At 39.7% G+C, this 27832-nt stretch overlaps 1 protein-coding gene across 1 annotated transcript; it reads left to right on the top strand.

Moving 5' to 3' along the window:
- Positions 1–5561: 5561 nt before the first annotated feature.
- Positions 5562–27469, top strand: LOC308311003 (NADH-cytochrome b5 reductase 3-like; the record flags this gene model as incomplete). The annotated part of the gene is made up of 8 exons (XM_080757497.1): positions 5562–5567; positions 9886–10011; positions 10512–10584; positions 11102–11176; positions 11427–11510; positions 11739–11824; positions 12641–12740; positions 27330–27469. The coding sequence occupies 8 exons, from the start codon at positions 5562–5564 to the stop codon at positions 27467–27469; spliced, it is 690 nt and encodes a 229-aa protein (XP_080613623.1).
- Positions 27470–27832: the final 363 nt, after the last annotated feature.

Genomic DNA, 27832 nt, shown 5'->3' with positions numbered 1-27832 from the left:
TACAAGCTCACAGGGCGGCCGTGTGTATACATTCCTAACAGCCCGATCAGATCTACAAGCTCACCACGCCTCGTATAGCTTAGCTTTGTTCCAGACAGAGATTTAAAAGAGATAACAAGATTAAAACTATTATCCCATTTTGACCTGAGATCAGATTCTAAAAAAAACACCAAAAGGGGTTAATCCACAAATCCTGTCTATCAGATTAACCCATTTTGGGTGTTAGCATCATGTTATGCTTTAGCTATTGAAAAATAGCAGATCTACAAGCTCATAGCGCGCCACCGAGTGGCGCGCTACGAGCTTGTAGGTCTGCTATTTTGGAAAAATCGAAGAACGACTGACATTTTTAGAATCTGATCTCAGGTCTAGAATGGGTTAATCAGACCAGTGTGTGTCCAGTGGAAAACCTCGTATGAATCTGATCTCGGGTCAGAATGGGTTGGCTCCTCTTTTCACGCAGTGATCCACCCGGCCAAAACACACGAGAGCTGAAACCATGCAGTGCTCGCCAAAACAACGGGTTTGGAGATCTGTTGAAACGGGAACAGCCTATAAAACTTGTCCTGAGGCGTTTGGTTTGGTGGAACCTCAAGTTCCGCTCCACCTTTTTTTTTTTATCGGACTCTGTCCCGTGGCGTTGTGCCAAAGACGTCTCGCAAACCACCAGAGCCTGCACGTCACCTATAACGCCACAGACATATCCTCGTCACTTCCATTGCGGTCCTGCATACTCAATTTACTTTAAAATATGCAGCATAACTGATACAGAACATATCTACAAAAAAATATGTCTTCTATTCTGATGTTTGTCAACTTCGGGTCCACAAGTGGACCCTTACGGGTTCTTAACTTTGAGAGTGTAACACATGGAACCAAATAAATAGACCCTTACGAGTCTTAACTTTGAGAGTGTAACACATGGAACCAAATGGACCCTATGCGGGTCTGTAACTCTGAGAGTGTACAAATGGACGTTTGGTTCCATGTGTTACACTCTCAGAGTCACAGACCTGTAAGGGTTCATTTGGTTCCCCCTGGTGGTCGCTGAACGTGCACGTTGATAAACATTGTCTGTGTGTATGTGCAGAATGCGTGCACGAATGTTCTGTATAGCAGCATTAGACATGAGAGTTAATCTGAGCCATGAATAGCAGATCTACAAGCGAAGCATTGTGAGCTTGTAGATCTGCTATTTTTCAAATGCAATATGAATGGATGAGTTTTAATAATTATTATTATTATTGGTTTACAGTGCATTATATTAATGTTGTCGTCATAACACTAGAGTAACCACCGAGTTTTGAATATGTTGAATTTAAACTAATTTAATGGTTTGGAGTTTGAGTAGACTTTATTACTATTTTTTTTTGGGGGGGGGGGGGGGGGTTCTGTGTTTGTGTGTGTGCGTATCCTCACAGCCACCCCACCTGCAGTGAGATTTATATTTTATATTATTATTATTTTTAAGTTATAGACTTCCGACCACCCATTCATTCATTCGTTCATTCAGAAAAAACAGACCAGATCCTGGAGATCACAAAATATGTATTTATTAACTTTTATTTATTTTTTAATGTATTAATCAAACTTAAAAGGTTTGCTCCGACGGTCGTTTAATCTTGAATGTGTCCGTATTGTTTACTCACCATTATATAATGTTATTATTCTGATCATTAAGACCCAAATTACTGAATGTCCGTCTCCAGGTTTTCTGTCCAACCGTGACGTGCAGAGTGTTAGAGGGGCCGGGGCTGAAATCCCCTAAGAGGAGCAGTTTTGGACAAACATATAGCGAAAATAGAAGATCTACAAGCTCACAACGCGTCGCAGCGCGACGCGTTGAGAGCTTGTAGATCAGCTATTTCCGGGGGCACAACCAAAAAACAAAGTTGTTCAACGCAAAATGCTGCGTTCAAGTTCAGGAGACTATGGGAAAAAAGGCAATTCTCCTGAACGCTGCCTTGATTCCGGCATTTCTCCTACTATAAATGCACCACGTCTCTGTGGGTCTGCGTTCGTGCGTGAGTGTGTGTGTGTGTGTGTGTGTGTGTGTGTGTGTGTGTGTACGGTTGTAATGCACGTAACTCTAAATATGAATTATTAGTATTTTTTGTTCTCGTCCCGGTCAGAACTCAGAAAATGCATGGAATTCCTTCCTTCACCTCCTTCCTTAGTTGGAAGTACTTTTTCTGACGATAATATTATCTTCAAATGGCATTATTATTATTATTGTTATTGTTATGGTGGTTTTTTTAACAGTTTCTGATTATATTATGATATTATAATTCTGTTTTTTAACTTGTTTTATATCTTGAGTTTGTACTCATAGTCGCGTCGTTCTTATTTCATTTGTTGTTTTTCTTCCCTCAGTGACGACTACGGGATTACTTGAACGCTTGACGATTTTTATTTATTCTTTATTACGGAAATAAGACCATAATATATAATTCTGTGTCGTTGCCCGCTCTGACATCACTTCGTTCTCACGCGTTCCGATTGGCTATACGATGCTCTGACATCACATTCTTGTGATAGTTCTGATTGGACGAGGACGTACGTGACCCGTGCATGCGTATCAGGAGGATCGATGACGTCTTGAGTTGACACAAAATGTCTTCTAAATACCAACACGTTTTCTGGAGAAAAAAATGTTATATATATATATATATATATATACACATTTCTGTCGGGCAGAAACGTTTTATTTCCATTTTCAACGTTTTGTGTTTGTGTTTTTTTTTCGTAAATGAATGCCTTACTTGATCGTCCTACAGCGTCACATGACTAGTCACATGACGCCTTTGGATTTGAAATCGTGAAAAGTCCGCAGCGGTCTGTTATTTCTGAACAACAGACTGAATAACAGACCTCTCTATAATAACAGACAACCGCTGCCTAATCAAACCCTCGGAGCACCGGCTGCGCCCCCCCCCCTTAATTTATTGCCGTTTCCGACATGACAGCCATGATGTAAACACACACACACACACACACACACACACACTATGACACACACGATGTCATTAACGGCTAAACGTTGCTACGCAAGCGTATTTACGCGGGTGCGGTCCTGTGAAATTGCTGCGTGCGTGCCGGGTGCTCGTGGTCGAGCAGACCCTGTCGTTGATCCTGGGCGACGACGTCTGCGTTCGTCGCTATAGGGTCGGGGTTCATCTCTTGGCGATTCGATTTTAATATTGTGCCATTTAAAAAATCGCGATATATATATATCCCTGAATGAAATCGTGAAAAGTCCAGTGTTAAATAAATCGTACTCACATGTTGTACTTTGCATTATAAAAGTACTCACATGTTGTACTTTGTATATACCGCAATATAGAAATACTCCCCGTTAAGAAGTAAAACTCCGGAATTCTTAATGTACTCGAAGTAAAAGTACAAAAAGTATCGGCGTGGAAATGTACTATGAAGAAAGTAGAAAGTATAGCTATACTCTTAATGCAGAATGTCTCGTTTTTAAGGAAAATCCTGAAAACCGAGTTAATGTGCTTAACATTTTATTTTATTACATGGCTTGGTTGAATGCTTGATTCTGATTGGTCAATCGCAGAATTCAGCGGCGCGTTATTGGTTGATAACAGACCGCTCTGCTCTATAACAGACCGCTGCCTAATAAAAACCAGCCACGCCCCACTTGATTTACTGGTGTTTCCAACATGACAGCCATGATGTAAACACACACACACACACACACACACTGACATCATTTACAGCTAAACGTTGCTCTCAAAAATGTCTTAGAAAACCTTTGAGTGAGAGTTAGACGAAGCGGTAAAACCCGGACATGGATTTCTATCTGATCAACTCCACTTCCTTGTTTTCCGACAGTGCTTCAGCTGCAGGGCAGACGCAGCCAGGGGGGCAGACACTAATGGAATGCTTTCATTAGCGCAATCTATAGGAAATACCTGGTTTTGATGTTTTGGGTAAATGTATTAATTCATGTAATAATTAAGTAGCCATGTAATAAGCAGGATAATGTCGGGCTATATAGGTGGTCGTTGAAAAATCTCCCGGTCATTGAATTATCTCCCGGTGACCACCTAGACTAGAGGCAGACATTATCCTTTACTTATTGTATTAAATTGTTACATCATATCTGTCTGCCTTTCCCCCAAAAAAGGAAATGCATGTATTATAATTGAGTCTTGATCAGAAACGGAGATTATATAAGACAAATAAAATAAATCAAAACAGACATCGAAGCCTTAATTCCGAGTGTGTGAATGGATTCTCATTGGGTGATGAATTGAACACACTGTGGTGCCATTTTGTTATAAACAATCAACATTATTGCCGGAAATTTTAAACTTTAGCTGTTGAAAGATCTCTATACCAACTAAAGTGAAAAGTACAGTCAAATTGTTGCTAAGAACTCCTCACAGCCATGTTCATTGGGGTGATGATTACTAATGATGTATATAAGGTATATTATATACATCACTAACTTCATGCACGCTTCATTTAGACCTGTATAGTGTAGCTGATAGCGGTCGGTGGATCAGGCACCTAATTACTGTTTTGTGGGCTTTTTTTTGTAGTTACACAGTTCTCTGATGAAATGGGAGCGTTGCACCAGAGGCCCTGATTAAAACCATTAAGGCCTGAGGCCAATGAGGGCCTTTCTCGGGGGGCCCCACCCTTCTCCCATTGTTTATATTGTGTTTAGTTTCCAAGATGGCCGCAGCACCAGGAGCGGGTGGGATCGACATACAATATGCCCTTATACTGGGCTGCATTCAAGACACTTGCCTTGTGTCTTGAATACAGCTTTTTTTTTTAAACATTATTATTATTATTGGTAGTAGTTTTCAACAATGTAGTACAGTTTGAACATACCATATTTTTTATGCGTCACGTGGTGTTGCGTGCTACTAGCCTACGTCATAGTAAAGTCAAGTCAGCTGTTCGCAAGGCGGCATTTCCGTTAAGAGTAAAACTCCGGAATTCTTAATGTACTCGAAGTAAGTACAAAAAGTATTGGCGTGGAAATGTACTATGAAGAAAGTAGAAAGTATAGCTATAATACTCTTAATGCAGAATGTCTCGTTTTAAGGAAACATTGCTTAACATTTTATTTTGGAATTATAGACTTCGGATTCAAAGCGCGATGACTAGTCCATTAGACCAGTGTTTCCCAACCTTTTTTGTCCCAGGGTACACTTTTCATAGCCTAAAAATCTTGGGGAACACCTGGGGGGGGGGGGTGTATGTATATATATATATATATATATATATATATATATTAAATATAAAGTAAATATACTTTTAAAAACACACATGACAGCACTCATCAAATAACTTTAAAGAGAAAGAAAAGGACAGAGACAGAGCCTCATTTAAAAAAAAAAGAAGCTCATTATGCAATGTGCATTATTAGACCACTGAGGACGATGCCAGTAGTAAGGGGACCCGTGTCTGTATTGACTATTTTAGCCGTGACGTACCCGGAAGAGCCACTTCCGGATCTTACTCGCGGGCGTGGCCTCACACCGGAAGGAAGTGACGCCTCCCTCAAATACGGAATAGACGCGTCGATGCGGGTTTGCTCAGTGTTTGTTTGAGAAGTGCCAAGGCTACACCATGTCCGTCGTCGTCGTGTCCGCACCAGGTAAACAATGAAATGTTATTTAATACTTAACGTTGTTGTTGTTCAAACATCTGTTATCACTTATGATGTTACTTGTTGTGATGTTTATATATTATGTTCGTGCTACTGTGTAAAACCGTGTTCCAGTAGCCGAATGCACAAACAAAACAAGACAAACTCGGTCCTCCACTGGGAGGAGAACCCGGGCCGCAATGTTCAGAAACCATCGACTGTACTGGATCACGGCTTTATACAGTAGTAGTAGTAACATATATAAACACAACAAGTAACTTCATAAGGGACATTTTTGAGCCACGGACTACCACTAATGTTAATAAGGCACAGTCACTAACCGCTCTCCTACAGTAATACATACAAAACATCAACATGGTACAAACAAAGGATTAAAAGCAATCTTCTACATTCTCTGTTTTTTTGGGGAAATTAAGCAGATGCTTAACAATTAAACTATTGAGAGTGTAAAGATCTACTATTGGAGTCCATTTGGTTACCTAAATTAAATTGCTCTGTATTGTGACAGTAATCATTGTTATAGAGTGTGTGTTCAGTAACCGTGTCAAATAGCTCTATAGTTAGCCCCGCAAGCAGAACCCGAATGTAGTAAAGTTTCTGACACTTTTAAGACTTTACTGCATTGGGTCCTGCTTCAAGTGGGGCTGTCGCCAGTTACGCACAAACAAATACAATGTAAACAAGCCATGAGACGGACTTCTGCGCGCTTTTACCATGGTTATTCATGTATTGACTTACGAATGTGCGAACTATAAGTGCCTTACATACCATACCGACACATCTCCTGTGTCGCGGAAGCCGTTAAGTATTTTTAATCCATGATTGATTAAAAATGTCGCTTCTTCCTACCTTGTTTATTGACACCTCATTGTACCGCCTATCTGGCTAGCTAGTGGTGCTACAGCTATGACGGAGCAAATCAGAGGAAGGGACATAGCCCGCAAAGCCAACCGCACATCGAGAGGCGGTACAATAAACGGTAAATAAACAAGAAGAAATCAAAGCGACATTTTTAATCAAACATGGATTAAAAATACTTAACGGCTTCCGCGACACAGGAGATTTTATCAGAGGTATGTAACTTGTAGTTCGCACATCCGTAAACAAACACAATAAAAAGCGTCCTAATTCCGCGCCGATGGACTAAACGATGAGTGTGTGTATATCCGCGTCCCAACAATCGCATTGAAAAATCTTAGCTTGACCAGGAACCCTACGGGTCAGCCCGGTTCGGTTCGGATTGGGCTGACCCAGGGGGTTCCGAGAGGGGCTACTCTATAGTGTGACCGTAATCATTGCTAGAGTGTGTTCAGTAACAGTGTTAAATAGCTCTATATTGTGACAGTAATCATTGCTATAGAGTGTGTTCAGTAACAGTGTTAAATAGCTCTATAGTGTGACCGTAATCATTGCTAGAGTGTGTGTTCAGTAACAGTGTTAAATAGCTCTATATTGTGACAGTAATCATTGCTATAGAGCAGTGGTTCCCAAAGTGGGGTCCGGGGACCCCCAGGGGTACCTGAGGGAGTTCCAGGGGGGACCCATCTATTTTGTTCATGTTCATAAAGTGCTAAAGTGTTTAAAGCAGTGGTTCCCAAACTTTTTCATGTCAAGGACCCCCAAATTGACACTACTTAGCCCGTGGACCCCCATTTGAAAAGATATGCCAGGGACCCCCATAAGAGAAGACGTCTACATTTAGACGTCTACATTTAGACGTCTACATTTAGACGTCTGTATACATTTAGACGTCTGTATACATTTAGACCAGTGGTTCCCAAAGTGGGGTCCGGGGACCCCCAGGGGTACCTGAGGGAGTTCCAGGGGGGACCCATCTATTTTGTTCATGTTCATAAAGTGCTAAAGTGTTTAAAGCAGTGGTTCCCAAACTTACATTTAGACGTCTACATTTAGACGTCTACATTTAGACGTCTGTATACATTTAGACCAGTGGTTCCCAAAGTGATGTCCGGGGACCCCCAGGGGTACCTGAGGGAGTTCCAGGGGGGACCCATCTATTTTGTTCATGTTCATAAAGTGCTAAAGTGTTTAAAGCAGTGGTTCCCAAACTTACATTTAGACGTCTACATTTAGACGTCTACATTTAGACGTATACATTTAGACGTCTACATTTAGACAGTGTCCCCCTGAGTGCCTTCCCAGTGCCTCCCCAATGCCTCCCCAGTGTGCCCCCCGAGTGCCTTCCCAGTGCCTCCCCAGTGTGCCCCTGAGTGCCTCCCCAGTGTCTCCCCAGTGCCTCCTCAGTGCCTGCCCAGTGTCCCCCAGTGTCTCCAATAGCAATAATACAAATTAATCTTAATGTATTAATCTTATTAATTAATGAATCAAATAAATAAATAAATTAATCAAAATTGCGGCCTGTGCCCAGCACCATGCCAAAGCTTTTTCCTGCAGGAAACACTGCTTGTGGTTGTACATATATTGTTATCCGTGTTGCGAGGATGAGAGGGTACCTGGAAAAATATCTACCCCAAAAGGGGTACCTGGTCCAAAAAAGTTTGGGAACCCCTGCTATAGAGTGTGTTCAGTAACAGTGTCAAATAGCTCTATAGTGTGACAGTAATCATTGCTATAGAGTGTGTTCAGTAACGGTGTTAAATAGCTCTATATTGTGACAGTAATCATTGCTATAGTGTGTGTTCAGTAACAGAGGTCTCCCGGTCCCTCCAGCTTTTTGTTAAACAGAAAAAGCTTTTTCTGAAACTGCAATTTTATCCAATCAGGAACGCAGTCAGGATACAGTTTAAACAAGTGGAATTGTAATGACTGTAACAGACACAAATAGAACTGGAACATTAAGCTCATAAATAGCTACTTTCTCCTGATTGGCTGAAAATGTGTCACATACCTGATTAAAAAAAAAAGAAAAACCCTTTATATTTATTAAAGAGCTGGAGAGACAGGAATGTTCCTGCTACTTAACACTGTTACTAAACACACACTATAGCAATTATTACTGTCACAATAACAGCTACTGATGTTTGTGTGCAATATTTGAGCTGACGGCCCTTTTTATGTCAATCAATCAAGTCACCTTAATTCAAGTGATAGATTATATACAGGGGCATGCCATGTGGTCTACCTGCACAGCCTTTGTGATCTACTGGTAGATCACAATGTAAATGTGGGCACCCCTGCAATACAGGATTCCTGTCCAGAATTGTTTTTATTAAATATAGAGGGTTTAAGTCGTTCTAAATGCGTGCGTTTCTTTTTCTGTCTTTCTTTCTTAGGACGGAGATCAAGGTAGACGGCTAGCCTGCCTGCAACTTGAATGAGGTGTGTAAACATTTATTTCACGGGTGTGGGTGTTGACCTTGGCTTTTGTGTTCTCCAGATGTTTTTTAAAGGAGAGTGTCCTGTCCAGTGTAACTCCAAGTTACATGGGGTGGGTATGGTTGGAGAGTTTGTGACCATCCCAAGTGACGCTCAGTTATTTTTCCCCGTCTCGGTTCCTCAGGTGGAAGCTGCATAGTTGGGTTTGTGTGTGAGCTTGTAGATCTGCTATTTTTCAATAGCTAAAGCATGATGCCAACACCAAAATGGGTTCCCGGCCAGAATGGGTTAAAGCCTGGTCGGTTTTACACGTCGTCGTATGACGGTGCCGCTCGCCCAAATAGCCCTGCATCTTATATACAAGCTCACACAAATGCGAGGCGTTTCGAGCTTTGTGTGTAGATAAGATCGGCTATCTTCGGCGACATGTCACTTAGTTGGAACTGTATGAGTTGAGGCACATTACATTTAGTTTGACTCGGTTCCATGTATAAGAAGTTGTGAGCTTGTGGATCTGTTATTTTCACAGTAATTCGAATTACTGTGAAAATAACAGATCCACAAGCTCACAACTTCTTATACATTATTTGGCCAATGTTTGACCAGTTTTTATTGTATACGGTAGTTTGTTGATTAATTAGTTTTGATGCAGTAGCGTACATGGTCTTTTTTTAGATTAATTAAAGTTCTTAATGACCCAACATCATAATTTGATAATTGTTTTAAATTCATGCTCTACTTTTGAAATATCATAACATAATATATTTCTCAGGGTGTGACGAAACTACTTTGGTAAAATCAGTGGTTTCGGATGTCCTCACCTGAAAAAAAAATCATGTGGGGACCCCCAGGTTAATGAAGTAAAGAACCACTAAAACTATACTAAATACTATAAATCCTAACGTATGTTTATATATATATTTTTGTCCTCATCAATACAGCTGATCCGGGGTGGCTTTGACTCCATCATAAACCTCCTATTTAGACTGCTCTTCCCCAAGAGGAGGCCAGCCCTCACATTAGAGGACCCAAACGTTAAGGTTGCACTACGGATGATGGACAAACAGGTAAATGTATATCTGCATGTCCCCACTCTCAAAGATGATATTATTGCTGCATCCCATTCCTTACGTTTCGTGTCCTGCCCGGGGATAAGAACCTGCATCTTCTTCTTGTGAGAGACCACCACATTACTGGTTTTGCGCTTCAGGTTCTTCTTCTTCTTCAGGCCTGCTCCTTGTAAAATAAGTGTCCTTACTGATAAATAAGTTCTGGATTGTAGTTTCCATAACGTTGCTTTCCTGTATATTGCTTATTGCCATATTGCTTATTGTCTTTCATGTATGTTTGTTTGAATTGATTATAGCAACTGTCATTATTCAGAAAGTATTCCATTCTTGATAAACATTATGTGGGCAGGTAGTAATTTGACGAATGAAACCCTGAAAACCAAGCGCGGCTGGATAATCTGTGTTAACATCATTGTGAACTTGGAATAACAGTGTCATTTGCATGTGATTTTGTATGATTTTAATGCCTTGGTTTTTCTGATTTGCTTGCGTTACAGATTGTCAGCCATGACACAAGGAAATTCCGTTTTGCTCTGCCATCTCCAGAGCACATCCTTGGACTCCCCATCGGTTAGTATTTCCGATTCACTCTGGATATTGATTTCCAAGACTTAAAATACAGGTTATTTAGCTGGCCAGGACGCATGTTCTAGAGGCCAGGGGGGACGTCTTGGTACCGCATGCAATGACCAATGCAACACTGTCTATGGCGGATAACTTGTATTCTTCTGGCAGTACACTCGGTATTAGGTGCGGTCGCCCATAAACCATCTCGCCCCTCGATTATTTTCCCGCCGACCGCTCGGTGCCGCGGTTCTTGTATTCTTTATTTAGTTTTACTGAGAATAAGGTTAGAAATAAGTTTAGGGTTAGGCATAGTTTTACTGAGGTTAGGTTTACTGAGGCTAGGTTTAAGCATTATTTACTTTAGGAATACCAGGCGGTGCAGTTCCGCAGGCTGTACGCCCGGGGCGAGATGGTTAAAGGTGCGACTCGTTTGGTATTCGTACACTCCTTGTTAATCATTGTCCTACTGTCAAATAAGTTCTGGAACACTGGCACTACTAATACTTTCATCTGCTTCCAGGGCAGCACATTTATCTGTCTACCAAAATAGATGGAAAGCTGGTCCAAAGCTGGTCCAATGTATATGCCATACATTGTATGGCATATCAGTCATTCTAAGGTTGGTAAATGAGAACACTCCTTGCGATTTCTCCCGTTCTCGGTACACGCCGAGACAGCATTCACAGCGACACTAAACCCATATAAAACTTCTTCAATGAACACATACGTACAATAATCTCAAACATCCAGGTACATTGCGGTTAGTGCAAGGTGTGATGTATGTGCTCAATGGCAAGGAACAATAGATAATATCTTGCATATTGTGGCTGTCCGTCTCCCAACAGGTACATTTGCTATCCAAGAGGATAAGAAGTCGCCAGCTGTGATAAAGAAAGCCACACAAGTGGGCTTGATTGCTGGTGGAACGGGTAAGGCTTCATCCACATCCGAAACCACTGATTTATTTTTAGTAGTTTCGTCACACCCTGAGAATTATATTCTGTTATTCGACATTTCGAAAGTAGAGCATGAATTTAAAACATTTCTCAAATGATGATGTTGGGTTATTTACTCAACACTGTTAGAACATTGTCTAAGCATTGACAAAACGTTGCTGCTGTTAATGTTGTGGTACTGTGTGTGTGCATTTGATTCAGGGATCACTCCCATGCTGCAGCTCGTCACAGCTGTGGTGAAGGATCCTCAGGACACCACCGTGTGTCACCTCCTCTTTGCCAACCAGGTGAATTTCACAAGCACTCTGTGGTCCAATACTAGCTGCAATTTGCAACACTAGATGTTAATTTTTCGACCACTCCTATAGAGCGCAGCAGTCCCGCCCTCTTTCAGAAAAGCGAGTGGCCCAGGAAATGAAACCCCAATGCATTTTTCCATCGGCACTTCGAATATAATTTATTTAAAGACGGTTACGCCGCGGACAAAGCCAATTCGGATCATGACAAATCATGACAATGAACACAATGTTTTGGGACGATCAAATCATTAGAAAGAAGAAAATAAAGGCAGGAGACAACACTATTTGTTTTGTTTTTCGTCTTATAAATTATTTGATCGTCCCAAAACATTGTGTTCATTGTCATGATTTGTCATGATCCGAATTGGCTTTGTCCGCGGCGTAACCGTCTTTAAATAAATTATATTCGAAGTGCCGATAGAAAAATGCATTGGAGTTTCATTTCCTGGGCCACTCGCTTTTCTGAGAGGGGGCGGGGACTGCTGCGCTCTATAGACGGCTATTTGTGTGGCTGTGTCCGAGCACGAAAATAGCGTTTGTTCACCACCAAGTGTCACTGTTGCACAGCCTAACACACAGACACACACAGGCCAGGGAGGAGGGCCTGTACAGTACCACTCACTTCAGACGGGCCTGATTTATTTTTAATTCAAAATGTTCACAACTAAGTGATGTGTCATCTCATCTGCCACTTGCTTTCTGATGTCATGGGAATGCGTGATCTCTATTCTCTATAAGAGAGGCCACCCTTGGGCGAGTTACTAAAAATACCACAACTGCCCCACCCCACTTGTACACACACAGACTGAGAAAGACATCTTGCTTCGACCAGAGTTGGAAGAGATTGCGGCCGTCAACCCTGACCGCTTTAAGCTGTGGTTCACCCTGGACCAGGCACCCGAGGGTAAGAAAAGCTACTGTAGAGGAGCAGTTCTCTAAGCGGGATTTGGCGACCAGATCCCGCAAAATCTTGTTTGACCACTTTAACCCCGTCTACAAAGCTATAAACTCACAATGCACTTATAGCCCATGTTTTTTGAAATTTTGAAAAAAAAAGTTAGCCTCGTTTCTCATCATTTTGGACCATGGGCTATAGCCCATATCGTACGGCATACTATAGCGCGCCGTTTTTCATCATTTTTGATGATTTGACAAAAATGACGAAATGACAAAAACGATGGGTTATAGCCCATGTTTTTTGAAATTTTGAAAAAAAAAAGTTAGCCTCGTTTCTCATCATTTTGGACCATGGGCTATAGCCCATATCGTACGGCATACTATAGCGCGCCGTTTTTCATCATTTTTGATGATTTGACAAAAATGACGAAATGACAAAAACGATGGGTTATAGCCCATGTTTTTTGAAAATTTGAAAAAAAAAGTTAGCCTCGTTTCTCATCATTTTGGACCATGGGCTATAGCCCATATCGTACGGCATACTATAGCGCGCCGTTTTTCATCATTTTTGAAGATTTGAAAAAAATGACGAAATGACAAAAACGATGGGTTATAGCCCATGTTTTTTGAAATTTTGAAAAAAAAAGTTAGCCTCGTTTCTCATCATTTTGGACCATGGGCTATAGCCCATATCGTACGGCATACTATAGCGCGCCGTTTTTCATCATTTTTGAGGATTTGGAAAAAATGAAAAAAACGATGGGTTATAGCCCATGTTTTTTGAAATTTTGAAAAAAAAAGTTAGCCTCGTTTCTCATCATTTTGGACCATGGGCTATAGCCCATATCGTACGGCATACTATAGCGCGCCGTTTTTCATCATTTTTGATGATTTGACAAAAATGACGAAATGACAAAAACGATGGGTTATAGCCCATGTTTTTTGAAATTTTGAAAAAAAAAGTTAGCCTCGTTTCTCATCATTTTGGACCATGGGCTATAGCCCATATCGTACGGCATACTATAGCGTGCCGTTTTTCATCATTTTTGAAGATTTGAAAAAAATGACGAAATGACAAAAACGATGGGTTATAGCCCATGTTTTTTGAAATTTTGGAAAAAAAAGTTAGCCTCGTTTCTCATCATTTTGGACCATGGGCTATAGCCCATATCGTACGGCATACTATAGCGCGCCGTTTTTCATCATTTTTGATGATTTGACAAAAATGACGAAATGACAAAAACGATGGGTTATAGCCCATGTTTTTTGAAATTTTGAAAAAAAAAGTTAGCCTCGTTTCTCATCATTTTGGACCATGGGCTATAGCCCATATCGTACGGCATACTATAGCGCGCCGTTTTTCATCATTTTTGAAGATTTGAAAAAAATGACGAAATGACAAAAACGATGGGTTATAGCCCATGTTTTTTGAAATTTTGAAAAAAAAAGTTAGCCTCGTTTCTCATCATTTTGGACCATGGGCTATAGCCCATATCGTACGGCATACTATAGCGCGCCGTTTTTCATCATTTTTGAAGATTTGAAAAAAATGACAAAATGACAAAAACGATGGGTTATAGCCCATGTTTTTTGAAATTTTGAAAAAAAAAGTTAGCCTCGTTTCTCATCATTTTGGACCATGGGCTATAGCCCATATCGTACGGCATACTATAGCGCGCCGTTTTTCATCATTTTTGAGGATATGAAAAAAATGAAAAAATGACAAAAACGATGGGTTATAGCCCATGTTTTTTGAAATTTTGAAAAAAAAAGTTAGCCTCGTTTCTCATCATTTTGGACCATGGGCTATAGCCCATATCGTACGGCATACTATAGCGCGCCGTTTTTCATCATTTTTGATGATTTGACAAAAATGACGAAATGACAAAAACGATGGGTTATAGCCCATGTTTTTTGAAATTTTGAAAAAAAAAGTTATCCTCGTTTCTCATCATTTTGGACCATGGGCTATAGCCCATATCGTACGGCATACTATAGCGCGCCGTTTTTCATCATTTTTGAAGATTTGAAAAAAATGACGAAATGACAAAAACGATGGGTTATAGCCCATGTTTTTTTAAATTTTGAAAAAAAAAGTTAGCCTCGTTTCTCATCATTTTGGACCATGGGCTATAGCCCATATCGTACGGCATACTATAGCGTGCCGTTTTTCATCATTTTTGAAGATTTGAAAAAAATGACGAAATGACAAAAACGATGGGTTATAGCCCATGTTTTTTGAAATTTTGAAAAAAAAAGTTAGCCTCGTTTCTCATCATTTTGGACCATGGGCTATAGCCCATATCGTACGGCATACTATAGCGCGCCGTTTTTCATCATTTTTGAAGATTTGAAAAAAATGACGAAATGACAAAAACGATGGGTTATAGCCCATGTTTTTTTTAATTTTGAAAAAAAAAGTTATCCTCGTTTCTCATCATTTTGGACCATGGGCTATAGCCCATATCGTACGGCATACTATAGCGCGCCGTTTTTCATCATTTTTGAAGATTTGAAAAAAATGACGAAATGACAAAAACGATGGGTTATAGCCCATGTTTTTTTAAATTTTGAAAAAAAAAGTTAGCCTCGTTTCTCATCATTTTGGACCATGGGCTATAGCCCATATCGTACGGCATACTATAGCGTGCCGTTTTTCATCATTTTTGAAGATTTGAAAAAAATGACGAAATGACAAAAACGATGGGTTATAGCCCATGTTTTTTGAAATTTTGAAAAAAAAAGTTAGCCTCGTTTCTCATCATTTTGGACCATGGGCTATAGCCCATATCGTACGGCATACTATAGCGCGCCGTTTTTCATCATTTTTGAAGATTTGAAAAAAATGACGAAATGACAAAAACGATGGGTTATAGCCCATGTTTTTTTTAATTTTGAAAAAAAAAGTTAGCCTCGTTTCTCATCATTTTGGACCATGGGCTATAGCCCATATCGTACGGCATACTATAGCGTGCCGTTTTTCATCATTTTTGAAGATTTGAAAAAAATGACGAAATGACAAAAACGATGGGTTATAGCCCATGTTTTTTGAAATTTTGAAAAAAAAAGTTAGCCTCGTTTCTCATCATTTTGGACCATGGGCTATAGCCCATATCGTACGGCATACTATAGCGCGCCGTTTTTCATCATTTTTGATGATTTGACAAAAATGACGAAATGACAAAAACGATGGGTTATAGCCCATGTTTTTTGAAATTTTGAAAAAAAAAGTTAGCCTCGTTTCTCATCATTTTGGACCATGGGCTATAGCCCATATCGTACGGCATACTATAGCGCGCCGTTTTTCATCGTTTTTGAGGATTTGAAAAAAATGACGAAATGACAAAAACGATGGGTTATAGCCCATGTTTTTAGAAATTTGGAAAAAAAAAGTTATCCTCGTTTCTCATCATTTTGGACCATGGGCTATAGCCCATATCGCACGGCATACTATAGCGCGCCGTTTTTCATCATTTTTGAGGATTTGAAAAAAATGACGAAATGACAAAAACGATGGGTTATAGCCCATGTTTTTTGAAATTTGGAAAAAAAAAGTTAGCCATGTTTCTCATCATTTTGGACCGTGGGCTATAGCCCATATCGTACGGCATACTATAGCGCGCCGTTTTTCATCATTTTTGAGGATATGAAAAAAATGACGAAATGACAAAAACGATGGGTTATAGCCCATGTTTTTTGAAATTTGGAAAAAAAAAGTTAGCCTCGTTTCTCATCATTTTGGACCGTGGGCTATAGCCCATATCGTACGGCATACTATGGCACGCCGTTTTTCCTCATTTTTGAGGATAAAAAAAAAACAAAAAACGATGGGTTATAGCCCATGTTAAAAAAAAAAAAAAAAAAAAAGTTAGCCTCGTTTCTCATCATTTTGGACCATGGGCTATAGCCCATATCGTACGGCATACTATAGCGCGCCGTTTTTCATCATTTTTGAGGATTTGAAAAAAATGACGAAATGACAAAAACGATGGGTTATAGCCCATGTTTTTTGAAATTTGGAAAAAAAAAGTTAGCCTCGTTTCTCATCATTTTGGACCGTGGGCTATAGCCCATATCGTACGGCATACTATAGCGCGCCGTTTTTCATCATTTTTGAGGATATGAAAAATATGACGAAATGACAAAAACGATGGGTTATAGCCCATGTTTTTTGAAATTTGGGAAAAAAAAGTTAGCCTCGTTTCTCATCATTTTGGACCGTGGGCTATAGCCCATATCGTACGGCATACTATGGCACGCCGTTTTTCCTCATTTTTGAGGATTAAAAAAAAAAAAAAACGATGGGTTATAGCCCATGTTAAAAAAAAAAAAAAAAAGTTAGCCTCGTTTCTCATCATTTTGGACCATGGGCTATAGCCCATATCGTACGGCATACTATAGCGCACCGTTTTTCATCAGTTTTGAGGATTTGAAAAAAATGACGAAATGACAAAAACGATGGGTTATAGCCCATGTTTTTTGAAATTTGGAAAAAAAAAGTTATCCTCGTTTCTCATCATTTTGGACCATGGGCTATAGCCCATATCGTACGGCATACTATAGCGCGCCGTTTTTCATCATTTTTGAGGATTTGAAAAAAATGACGAAATGACAAAAACGATGGGTTATAGCCCATGTTTTTTTAAATTTTGAAAAAAAAGTTATCCTCGTTTCTCATCATTTTGGAACATGGGCTATAGCCCATATCGTACGGCATACTATAGCGCGCCGTTTTTCATCATTTTTGAGGATTTGAAAAAAATGACGAAATGACAAAAACGATGGGTTATAGCCCATGTTTTTTGAAATTTGGAAAAAAAAAGTTAGCCTCGTTTCTCATCATTTTGGACCGTGGGCTATAGCCCATATCGTACGGCATACTATAGCGCGCCGTTTTTCATCATTTTTGAGGATATGAAAAAAATGACGAAATGACAAAAACGATGGGTTATAGCCCATGTTTTTTGAAATTTGGAAAAAAAAAGTTAGCCTCGTTTCTCATCATTTTGGACCGTGGGCTATAGCCCATATCGTACGGCATACTATGGCACGCCGTTTTTCCTCATTTTTGAGGATTAAAAAAAAAAAAAAACGATGGGTTATAGCCCATGTTAAAAAAGAAAAAAAAAAGTTAGCCTCGTTTCTCATCATTTTGGACCATGGGCTATAGCCCATATCGTACGGCATACTATAGCGCACCGTTTTTCATCAGTTTTGAGGATTTGAAAAAAATGACGAAATGACAAAAACGATGGGTTATAGCCCATGTTTTTTGAAATTTGGAAAAAAAAAGTTATCCTCGTTTCTCATCATTTTGGACCATGGGCTATAGCCCATATCGTACGGCATACTATAGCGCGCCGTTTTTCATCATTTTTGAGGATTTGAAAAAAATGACGAAATGACAAAAACGATGGGTTATAGCCCATGTTTTTTTAAATTTTGAAAAAAAAGTTATCCTCGTTTCTCATCATTTTGGAACATGGGCTATAGCCCATATCGTACGGCATACTATAGCGCGCCGTTTTTCATCATTTTTGAGGATTTGAAAAAAATGACGAAATGACAAAAACGATGGGTTATAGCCCATGTTTTTTGAAATTTGGAAAAAAAAAGTTAGCCTCGTTTCTCATCATTTTGGACCGTGGGCTATAGCCCATATCGTACGGCATACTATAGCGCGCCGTTTTTCATCATTTTTGAGGATATGAAAAAAATGACGAAATGACAAAAACGATGGGTTATAGCCCATGTTTTTTGAAATTTGGAAAAAAAAAGTTAGCCTCGTTTCTCATCATTTTGGACCGTGGGCTATAGCCCATATCGTACGGCATACTATGGCACGCCGTTTTTCCTCATTTTTGAGGATTAAAAAAAAAACAAAAACGATGAGTTATAGCCCATGTTTAAAAAGAAAAAAAAAAAGTTAGCCTCGTTTCTCATCATTTTGGACCATGGGCTATAGCCCATATCGTACGGCATACTATAGCGCGCCGTTTTTCATCATTTTTGAGGATTTGAAAAAAATGACGAAATGACAAAAACGATGGGTTATAGCCCATGTTTTTTGAAATTTGGGAAAAAAAAGTTAGCCTCGTTTCTCATCATTTTGGACCGTGGGCTATAGCCCATATCGTACGGCATACTATGGCACGCCGTTTTTCCTCATTTTTGAGGATTAAAAAAAAAAAAAAACGATGGGTTATAGCCCATGTTAAAAAAAAAAAAAAAAATTAGCCTCGTTTCTCATCATTTTGGACCATGGGCTATAGCCCATATCGTACGGCATACTATAGCGCGCCGTTTTTCATCATTTTTGAGGATTTGAAAAAAATGACGAAATGACAAAAACGATGGGTTATAGCCCATGTTTTTTGAAATTTGGAAAAAAAAAGTTATCCTCGTTTCTCATCATTTTGGACCATGGGCTATAGCCCATATCGTACGGCATACTATAGCGCGCCGTTTTTCATCATTTTTGAGGATTTGAAAAAAATGACGAAATGACAAAAACGATGGGTTATAGCCCATGTTTTTTGAAATTTGAAAAAAAAAAGTTAGCCTCGTTTCTCACCATTTTGGACCGTGGGCTATAGCCCATATCGTACGGCATACTATAGCGCGCCGTTTTTCATCATTTTTGAGGATATGAAAAAAATGACGAAATGACAAAAACGATGGGTTATAGCCCATGTTTTTTGAAATTTGGAAAAAAAAAGTTAGCCTCGTTTCTCATCATTTTGGACCGTGGGCTATAGCCCATATCGTACGGCATACTATGGCACGCCGTTTTTCCTCATTTTTGAGGATTAAAAAAAAAACAAAAACGATGAGTTATAGCCCATGTTTAAAAAAAAAAAAAAAAAAGTTAGCCTCGTTTCTCATCATTTTGGACCATGGGCTATAGCCCATATCGTACGGCATACTATAGCGCGCCGTTTTTCATCATTTTTGAGGATTTGAAAAAAATGACGAAATGACAAAAACGATGGGTTATAGCCCATGTTTTTTGAAATTTGGAAAAAAAAAGTTAGCCTCGTTTCTCATCATTTTGGACCGTGGGCTATAGCCCATATCGTACGGCATACTATGGCACGCCGTTTTTCATCATTTTTGAGGATTTGAAAAAAATGACGAAATGACAAAAACGATGGGTTATAGCCCATGTTTTTTGAAATTTGGAAAAAAAAAGTTAGCCTCGTTTCTCATCATTTTGGACCGTGGGCTATAGCCCATATCGTACGGCATACTATAGCGCGCCGTTTTTCATCATTTTTGAGGATATGAAAAAAATGACGAAATGACAAAAACGATGGGTTATAGCCCATGTTTTTTGAAATTTGGAAAAAAAAAGTTAGCCTCGTTTCTCATCATTTTGGACCGTGGGCTATAGCCCATATCGTACGGCATACTATGGCACGCCGTTTTTCCTCATTTTTGAGGATTAAAAAAAAAAAAAAAACGATGAGTTATAGCCCATGTTTAAAAAAAAAAAAAAAAAAAGTTAGCCTCGTTTCTCATCATTTTGGACCATGGGCTATAGCCCATATCGTACGGCATACTATAGCGCGCCGTTTTTCATCATTTTTGAGGATTTGAAAAAAATGACGAAATGACAAAAACGATGGGTTATAGCCCATGTTTTTTGAAATTTGGAAAAAAAAAGTTAGCCTCGTTTCTCATTATTTTGGACCGTGGGCTATAGCCCATATCGTACGGCATACTATAGCGCGCCGTTTTTCATCATTTTTGAGGATATGAAAAAAATGACGAAATGACAAAAACGATGGGTTATAGCCCATGTTTTTTGAAATTTGGAAAAAAAAAGTTAGCCTCGTTTCTCATCATTTTGGACCGTGGGCTATAGCCCATATCGTACGGCATACTATGGCACGCCGTTTTTCCTCATTTTTGAGGATTAAAAAAAAAACAAAAACGATGAGTTATAGCCCATGTTTAAAAAAAAAAAAAAAAAAAGTTAGCCTCGTTTCTCATCATTTTGGACCATGGGCTATAGCCCATATCGTACGGCATACTATAGCGCGCCGTTTTTCATCATTTTTGAGGATTTGAAAAAAATGACGAAATGACAAAAACGATGGGTTATAGCCCATGTTTTTTGAAATTTGGAAAAAAAAAGTTAGCCTCGTTTCTCATCATTTTGGACCGTGGGCTATAGCCCATATCGTACGGCATACTATGGCACGCCGTTTTTCATCATTTTTGAGGATTTGAAAAAAATGACGAAATGACAAAAACGATGGGTTATAGCCCATGTTTTTTAAAATTTGGAAAAAAAAAGTTAGCCTCGTTTCTCATCATTTTGGACCGTGGGCTATAGCCCATATCGTACGGCATACTATAGCGCGCCGTTTTTCATCATTTTTGAGGATATGAAAAAAATGACGAAATGACAAAAACGATGGGTTATAGCCCATGTTTTTTGAAATTTGGAAAAAAAAAGTTAGCCTCGTTTCTCATCATTTTGGACCGTGGGCTATAGCCCATATCGTACGGCATACTATGGCACGCCGTTTTTCCTCATTTTTGAGGATTAAAAAAAAACAAAAAACGATGAGTTATAGCCCATGTTAAAAAAAAAAAAAAAAAAAAAAGTTAGCCTCGTTTCTCATCATTTTGGACCATGGGCTATAGCCCATATCGTACGGCATACTATAGCGCGCCGTTTTTCATCATTTTTGAGGATTTGAAAAAAATGACGAAATGACAAAAACGATGGGTTATAGCCCATGTTTTTTGAAATTTGGAAAAAAAAAGTTAGCCTCGTTTCTCATCATTTTGGACCGTGGGCTATAGCCCATATCGTACGGCATACTATGGCACGCCGTTTTTCATCATTTTTGAGGATTTGAAAAAAATGACGAAATGACAAAAACGATGGGTTATAGCCCATGTTTTTTGAAATTTGGAAAAAAAAAGTTAGCCTCGTTTCTCATCATTTTGGACCGTGGGCTATAGCCCATATCGTACGGCATACTATGGCACGCCGTTTTTCCTCATTTTTGAGGATTAAAAAAAAAACAAAAACGATGAGTTATAGCCCATGTTTAAAAAAAAAAAAAAAAAAGTTAGCCTCGTTTCTCATCATTTTGGACCATGGGCTATAGCCCATATCGTACGGCATACTATAGCGCGCCGTTTTTCATCATTTTTGAGGATTTGAAAAAAATGACGAAATGACAAAAACGATGGGTTATAGCCCATGTTTTTTGAAATTTGGAAAAAAAAAGTTAGCCTCGTTTCTCATCATTTTGGACCGTGGGCTATAGCCCATATCGTACGGCATACTATGGCACGCCGTTTTTCATCATTTTTGAGGATTTGAAAAAAATGACGAAATGACAAAAACGATGGGTTATAGCCCATGTTTTTTGAAATTTGGAAAAAAAAAGTTAGCCTCGTTTCTCATCATTTTGGACCGTGGGCTATAGCCCATATCGTACGGCATACTATAGCGCGCCGTTTTTCATCATTTTTGAGGATATGAAAAAAATGACGAAATGACAAAAACGATGGGTTATAGCCCATGTTTTTTGAAATTTGGAAAAAAAAAGTTAGCCTCGTTTCTCATCATTTTGGACCGTGGGCTATAGCCCATATCGTACGGCATACTATGGCACGCCGTTTTTCCTCATTTTTGAGGATTAAAAAAAAAAAAAAAACGATGAGTTATAGCCCATGTTTAAAAAAAAAAAAAAAAAAAAGTTAGCCTCGTTTCTCATCATTTTGGACCATGGGCTATAGCCCATATCGTACGGCATACTATAGCGCGCCGTTTTTCATCATTTTTGAGGATTTGAAAAAAATGACGAAATGACAAAAACGATGGGTTATAGCCCATGTTTTTTGAAATTTGGAAAAAAAAAGTTAGCCTCGTTTCTCATTATTTTGGACCGTGGGCTATAGCCCATATCGTACGGCATACTATAGCGCGCCGTTTTTCATCATTTTTGAGGATATGAAAAAAATGACGAAATGACAAAAACGATGGGTTATAGCCCATGTTTTTTGAAATTTGGAAAAAAAAAGTTAGCCTCGTTTCTCATCATTTTGGACCGTGGGCTATAGCCCATATCGTACGGCATACTATGGCACGCCGTTTTTCCTCATTTTTGAGGATTAAAAAAAAAACAAAAACGATGAGTTATAGCCCATGTTTAAAAAAAAAAAAAAAAAAAGTTAGCCTCGTTTCTCATCATTTTGGACCATGGGCTATAGCCCATATCGTACGGCATACTATAGCGCGCCGTTTTTCATCATTTTTGAGGATTTGAAAAAAATGACGAAATGACAAAAACGATGGGTTATAGCCCATGTTTTTTGAAATTTGGGAAAAAAAAGTTAGCCTCGTTTCTCATCATTTTGGACCGTGGGCTATAGCCCATATCGTACGGCATACTATGGCACGCCGTTTTTCATCATTTTTGAGGATTTGAAAAAAATGACGAAATGACAAAAACGATGGGTTATAGCCCATGTTTTTTGAAATTTGGAAAAAAAAAGTTAGCCTCGTTTCTCATCATTTTGGACCGTGGGCTATAGCCCATATCGTACGGCATACTATAGCGCGCCGTTTTTCATCATTTTTGAGGATATGAAAAAAATGACGAAATGACAAAAACGATGGGTTATAGCCCATGTTTTTTGAAATTTGGAAAAAAAAAGTTAGCCTCGTTTCTCATCATTTTGGACCGTGGGCTATAGCCCATATCGTACGGCATACTATGGCACGCCGTTTTTCCTCATTTTTGAGGATTAAAAAAAAACAAAAAACGATGAGTTATAGCCCATGTTAAAAAAAAAAAAAAAAAAAAAGTTAGCCTCGTTTCTCATCATTTTGGACCATGGGCTATAGCCCATATCGTACGGCATACTATAGCGCGCCGTTTTTCATCATTTTTGAGGATTTGAAAAAAATGACGAAATGACAAAAACGATGGGTTATAGCCCATGTTTTTTGAAATTTGGGAAAAAAAAGTTAGCCTCGTTTCTCATCATTTTGGACCGTGGGCTATAGCCCATATCGTACGGCATACTATGGCACGCCGTTTTTCATCATTTTTGAGGATTTGAAAAAAATGACGAAATGACAAAAACGATGGGTTATAGCCCATGTTTTTTTTAATTTTGAAAAAAAAGTTATCCTCGTTTCTCATCATTTTGGAACATGGGCTATAGCCCATATCGTACGGCATACTATAGCGCGCCGTTTTTCATCATTTTTGAGGATTTGAAAAAAATGACGAAATGACAAAAACGATGGGTTATAGCCCATGTTTTTTGAAATTTGGGAAAAAAAAGTTAGCCTCGTTTCTCATCATTTTGGACCATGGGCTATAGCCCATATCGTACGGCATACTATAGCGCGCCGTTTTTCATCATTTTTGAGGATTTGAAAAAAATGACGAAATGACAAAAACGATGGGTTATAGCCCATGTTTTTTGAAATTTGGAAAAAAAAAGTTAGCCTCGTTTCTCATCATTTTGGACCGTGGGCTCCTGGTTATTTTCGGAGGTTTTCTTTTTCTTCTTTTCCCCATGTTGAAAGTGATCTATGAAAAATGATCTCCATGTAACCATGGGGATGCGTGGTATGAGAGAGAGACGGTGGCGAGGCTTCCATGACAACTTCAAGGCAAACTCAAACTTAATTGGAAATATTGTCCAGGTAACAATAATCCCATTCTTTCTGGCACAAACGTTAAACGCAGTTTGTCACTCTGTTTGACAGTTTTCCCTGGACCCTTATTAGATCTTGAGAGCATACAATGAAACCAAATGGACCTGTGAGGGGCTGAGGGCCCATTTGGTTTCATATACGCTTTCAAGAATTACATTATTGCTATTGTTAAACATCTGCATTTACAAGAAGTCTCCACAGAAGTCTCCCACTGTACCTTCGCCAGGCAGCCTCTGTAGACCTTCTTAAAGCACAGCTCAAGAAAAGACCCACTTCTACACTCTTGCTTTTACATTTTTTGTTGTTCATGTCCTCACTATTGCATTACCATTACTGCTATTATTTTTAATGTTTTATTCCTTGCTTTTCTTTTATTTCTTTCTCCATTAATGCTCTGTACAGCATTTCATGTCATACTTTACTTTACATGTCATAAATACTTTGAATAGGAGAGACGGAGTTTAATTGCCAGTCAAAGCAAAGACTGGATGATCATGGCACGTCTTCGCAGGACATGCTTGTGTGAGGGTGGAAATGTAGATGTTTTGGTTTTGTTTTAATATGTGATTTTCGTGATTTGCTGTGTTTTATAATTTTACATGCTGTAGAGTGAGATTATTGCAGAGTGATTTTACTTTATTTATTTTTTTGCTTAATATTGTATTTCTGTTTGAACTGCATGATTTTGTATAACTCGGCCACTCCCTCACTCACACTCCAGCATGGCGGTGTTACAGTGAAATTGGTGACCTTCCCAGATATGTGACCATTTTATGGACTTCACACAACTTACATGGAGGTCTTTATATACGTGGCCTAAAGCTAAATACCGCTAAATTGAACCTATGCTACCATGGACCATGGGCTATAGCCCATATCGTACGGCATACTATAGCATAGAAATGTAAAATTTACATTTCAACAAAAGGACCTGTAAATGACAACACAAAAACTAAGGCACTGGTGTCGTACTTCTGGTTTACCGGAACGGGGTGCAACTCCCTGCAGTGCCCTGCTCAATTTGTTGTATTTACATGGTTCATTGGTCTCAGAGGTAATCGCTATAGTCTTCATCATCCTGAAATGTTAATTGCTGAAATTGCGGGAATTGCGGAAATGGAAATTGCGGAAATGGTAATTGCGGAAATTGCGGAATTGCGGAAATGGTAATTGCGGAATTGCGGAAATGGTAATTGCGGAAATTGCGGAAATGGAATTGCGGAAATTGCGGAATTGCGGAAATGGAATTGCGGAAATTGCGGAAATCGCGGAAATGGAAATTGCGGAATTGCGGAATTGCGGAAATGGTAATTGCGGAAATTGCGGAAATTGCGGAAATGGTAATTGCGGAAATTGCGGAATTGCGGAAATGGAATTGCGGAAATTGCGGAAATGGTAATTGCGGAAATTGCGGAATTGCGGAAATGGAATTGCGGAAATTGCGGAATTGCGGAAATTGCGGAAATTGCAGAAATGGTAATTGCGGAATTGCGGAAATTGCGGAAACAGGTCATATTTCCCATAAAGCAGTGGGGGCCAAAATTTACAAGCTTTTTTTTCTCCAATTTTATTATTTATTAAAAATGTCATCTCAAACCTCAATGGATATCTTACATTATATACATTGCAAGCAGACAAAAAGTAACAATACATCTACATATTTACACATAGTATATCTCCGGTGCAGCATGTACCTGAGGTCAGACATAAAGCATAACAGCAGATAGACTACTGTACATGATATGGGTGGAGATGCATGTGAAGGAGATGCATGAATAGAAAACAAATGTATTTATTTATTGGGTTTATTTTCATCTGGTCCTTCATCATCTCTTGATTCGCAAGGACATTTTGCAGGAGTGCTACGACAAAAAAGGGTTTTAGTATTTAAACAACTGATTCTACAAAAATGTGTTCATCTGGCCGGGTGATGCTTTCCTTATCAGTGGCTCTATTCTCTGATGCAGGCTGTGGAAGGTAGCCGACTGCTTCTGTGGTGAACTATAGTTATGTTGTTGCCTCTATGTCTTACTGTATTGTGTTTTTAGAGCTTTTATTTTCTGCTGTAAAATGAATTGCCCAGCTTGGGACACAACAAACTTGACCTTGACCACCTGGTGGTGCAGCCTGGGGATGTACGGCAGGTGTTCCCAAACTTTTTTGGACCAGGTACCCCTTTTGGGGTAGATATTTTTCCAGGTACCCCCTCATCCTCGCAACACGGATAACAATATATTTACAACCACAAGCAGTGTTTCCTGCAGGAAAAAGCTTTGGCATGGTGCTGGGCACAGGCGGCAATTTTGATTAATTAATTAATTTGATTCATTCATTAATAAGATTAATACATTAAGATTAATTTGTATTATTGCTCTTGTATTGCTATTGGAGACACTGGGGGGACACTGGGGGACACTGGGCAGGCACTGGGGAGACACTGGGGAGGCACTCAGGGGCACACTGGGGAGGCACTGGGAAGGCACTGGGGAGACACTACGTCTAAATGTATAGACGTCTAAATGTAGACGTCTAAATGTATACAGACGTCTAAATGTAGACGTCTAAATGTAGACGTCTAAATGTATACAGACGTCTAAATGTAGACGTCTAAATGTGTACGTCTAAATGTAGACGTCTAAATGTAGACGTCTAAATGTGTACGTCTTCTCTTATGGGGGTCCCTGGCATATATTTTCAAATGGGGGTCCACGGGCTAAGTAGTGTCAATTTGGGGGTCCTTGACATGAAAAAGTTTGGGAACCACTGCTTTAAACACTTTAGCACTTTATGAACATGAACAAAATAGATGGGTCCCCCCTGGAACTCCCTCAGGTACCCCTGGGGGTCCCCGGACCCCACTTTGGGAACCACTGATGTACGGCTTCTGTGGTGCAGGCCAGGAGAAGTGCTGCTTCTCTGCTGCAGGCCAGGGGCAGATGCACTGCGACTCTGTTGCAGGCCAGGGGCAGATGCACTGCGACTCTGTTGCAGGCCAGAGGCAGATGCACTGCTTCTCTGTTGCAGGCCAGGGGTAGATGCACTGCTTCTCTGTTGCAGGCCAGGGGTAGATGCACTGCTTCTCTGTTGCAGTCCAGGGGCAGATGCACTGCGACTCTGTTGCAGGCCAGGGGTAGATGCACTGTTTCTCTGTTGCAGGCCAGAGGTAGATGCACTGTTTCTCTGTTGCAGGCCAGGGGCAGATGCACTGCTTCTCTGTTGCAGGCCAGAGGTAGATGCACTGTTTCTCTGTTGCAGGCCAGGGGCAGATGCACTGCTTCTCTGTTGCAGGCCAGAGGTAGATGCACTGCTTCTCTGTTGCAGGCCAGGGGCAGATGCACTGCTTCTCTGTTGCAGGCCAGGGGCAGATGCACTGCTTCTCTGTTGCAGGCCAGGGGCAG

This window comes from Protomyctophum bolini, assembly GCF_963924005.1.
Source record: "Protomyctophum bolini genome assembly, chromosome: 23".
Classification (NCBI taxonomy): Eukaryota; Metazoa; Chordata; class Actinopteri; order Myctophiformes; family Myctophidae; genus Protomyctophum; species Protomyctophum bolini.
The sequence above is the reverse complement of the archived record's forward strand: the minus strand, read 5'-3'. Positions and strand labels throughout refer to the sequence as shown.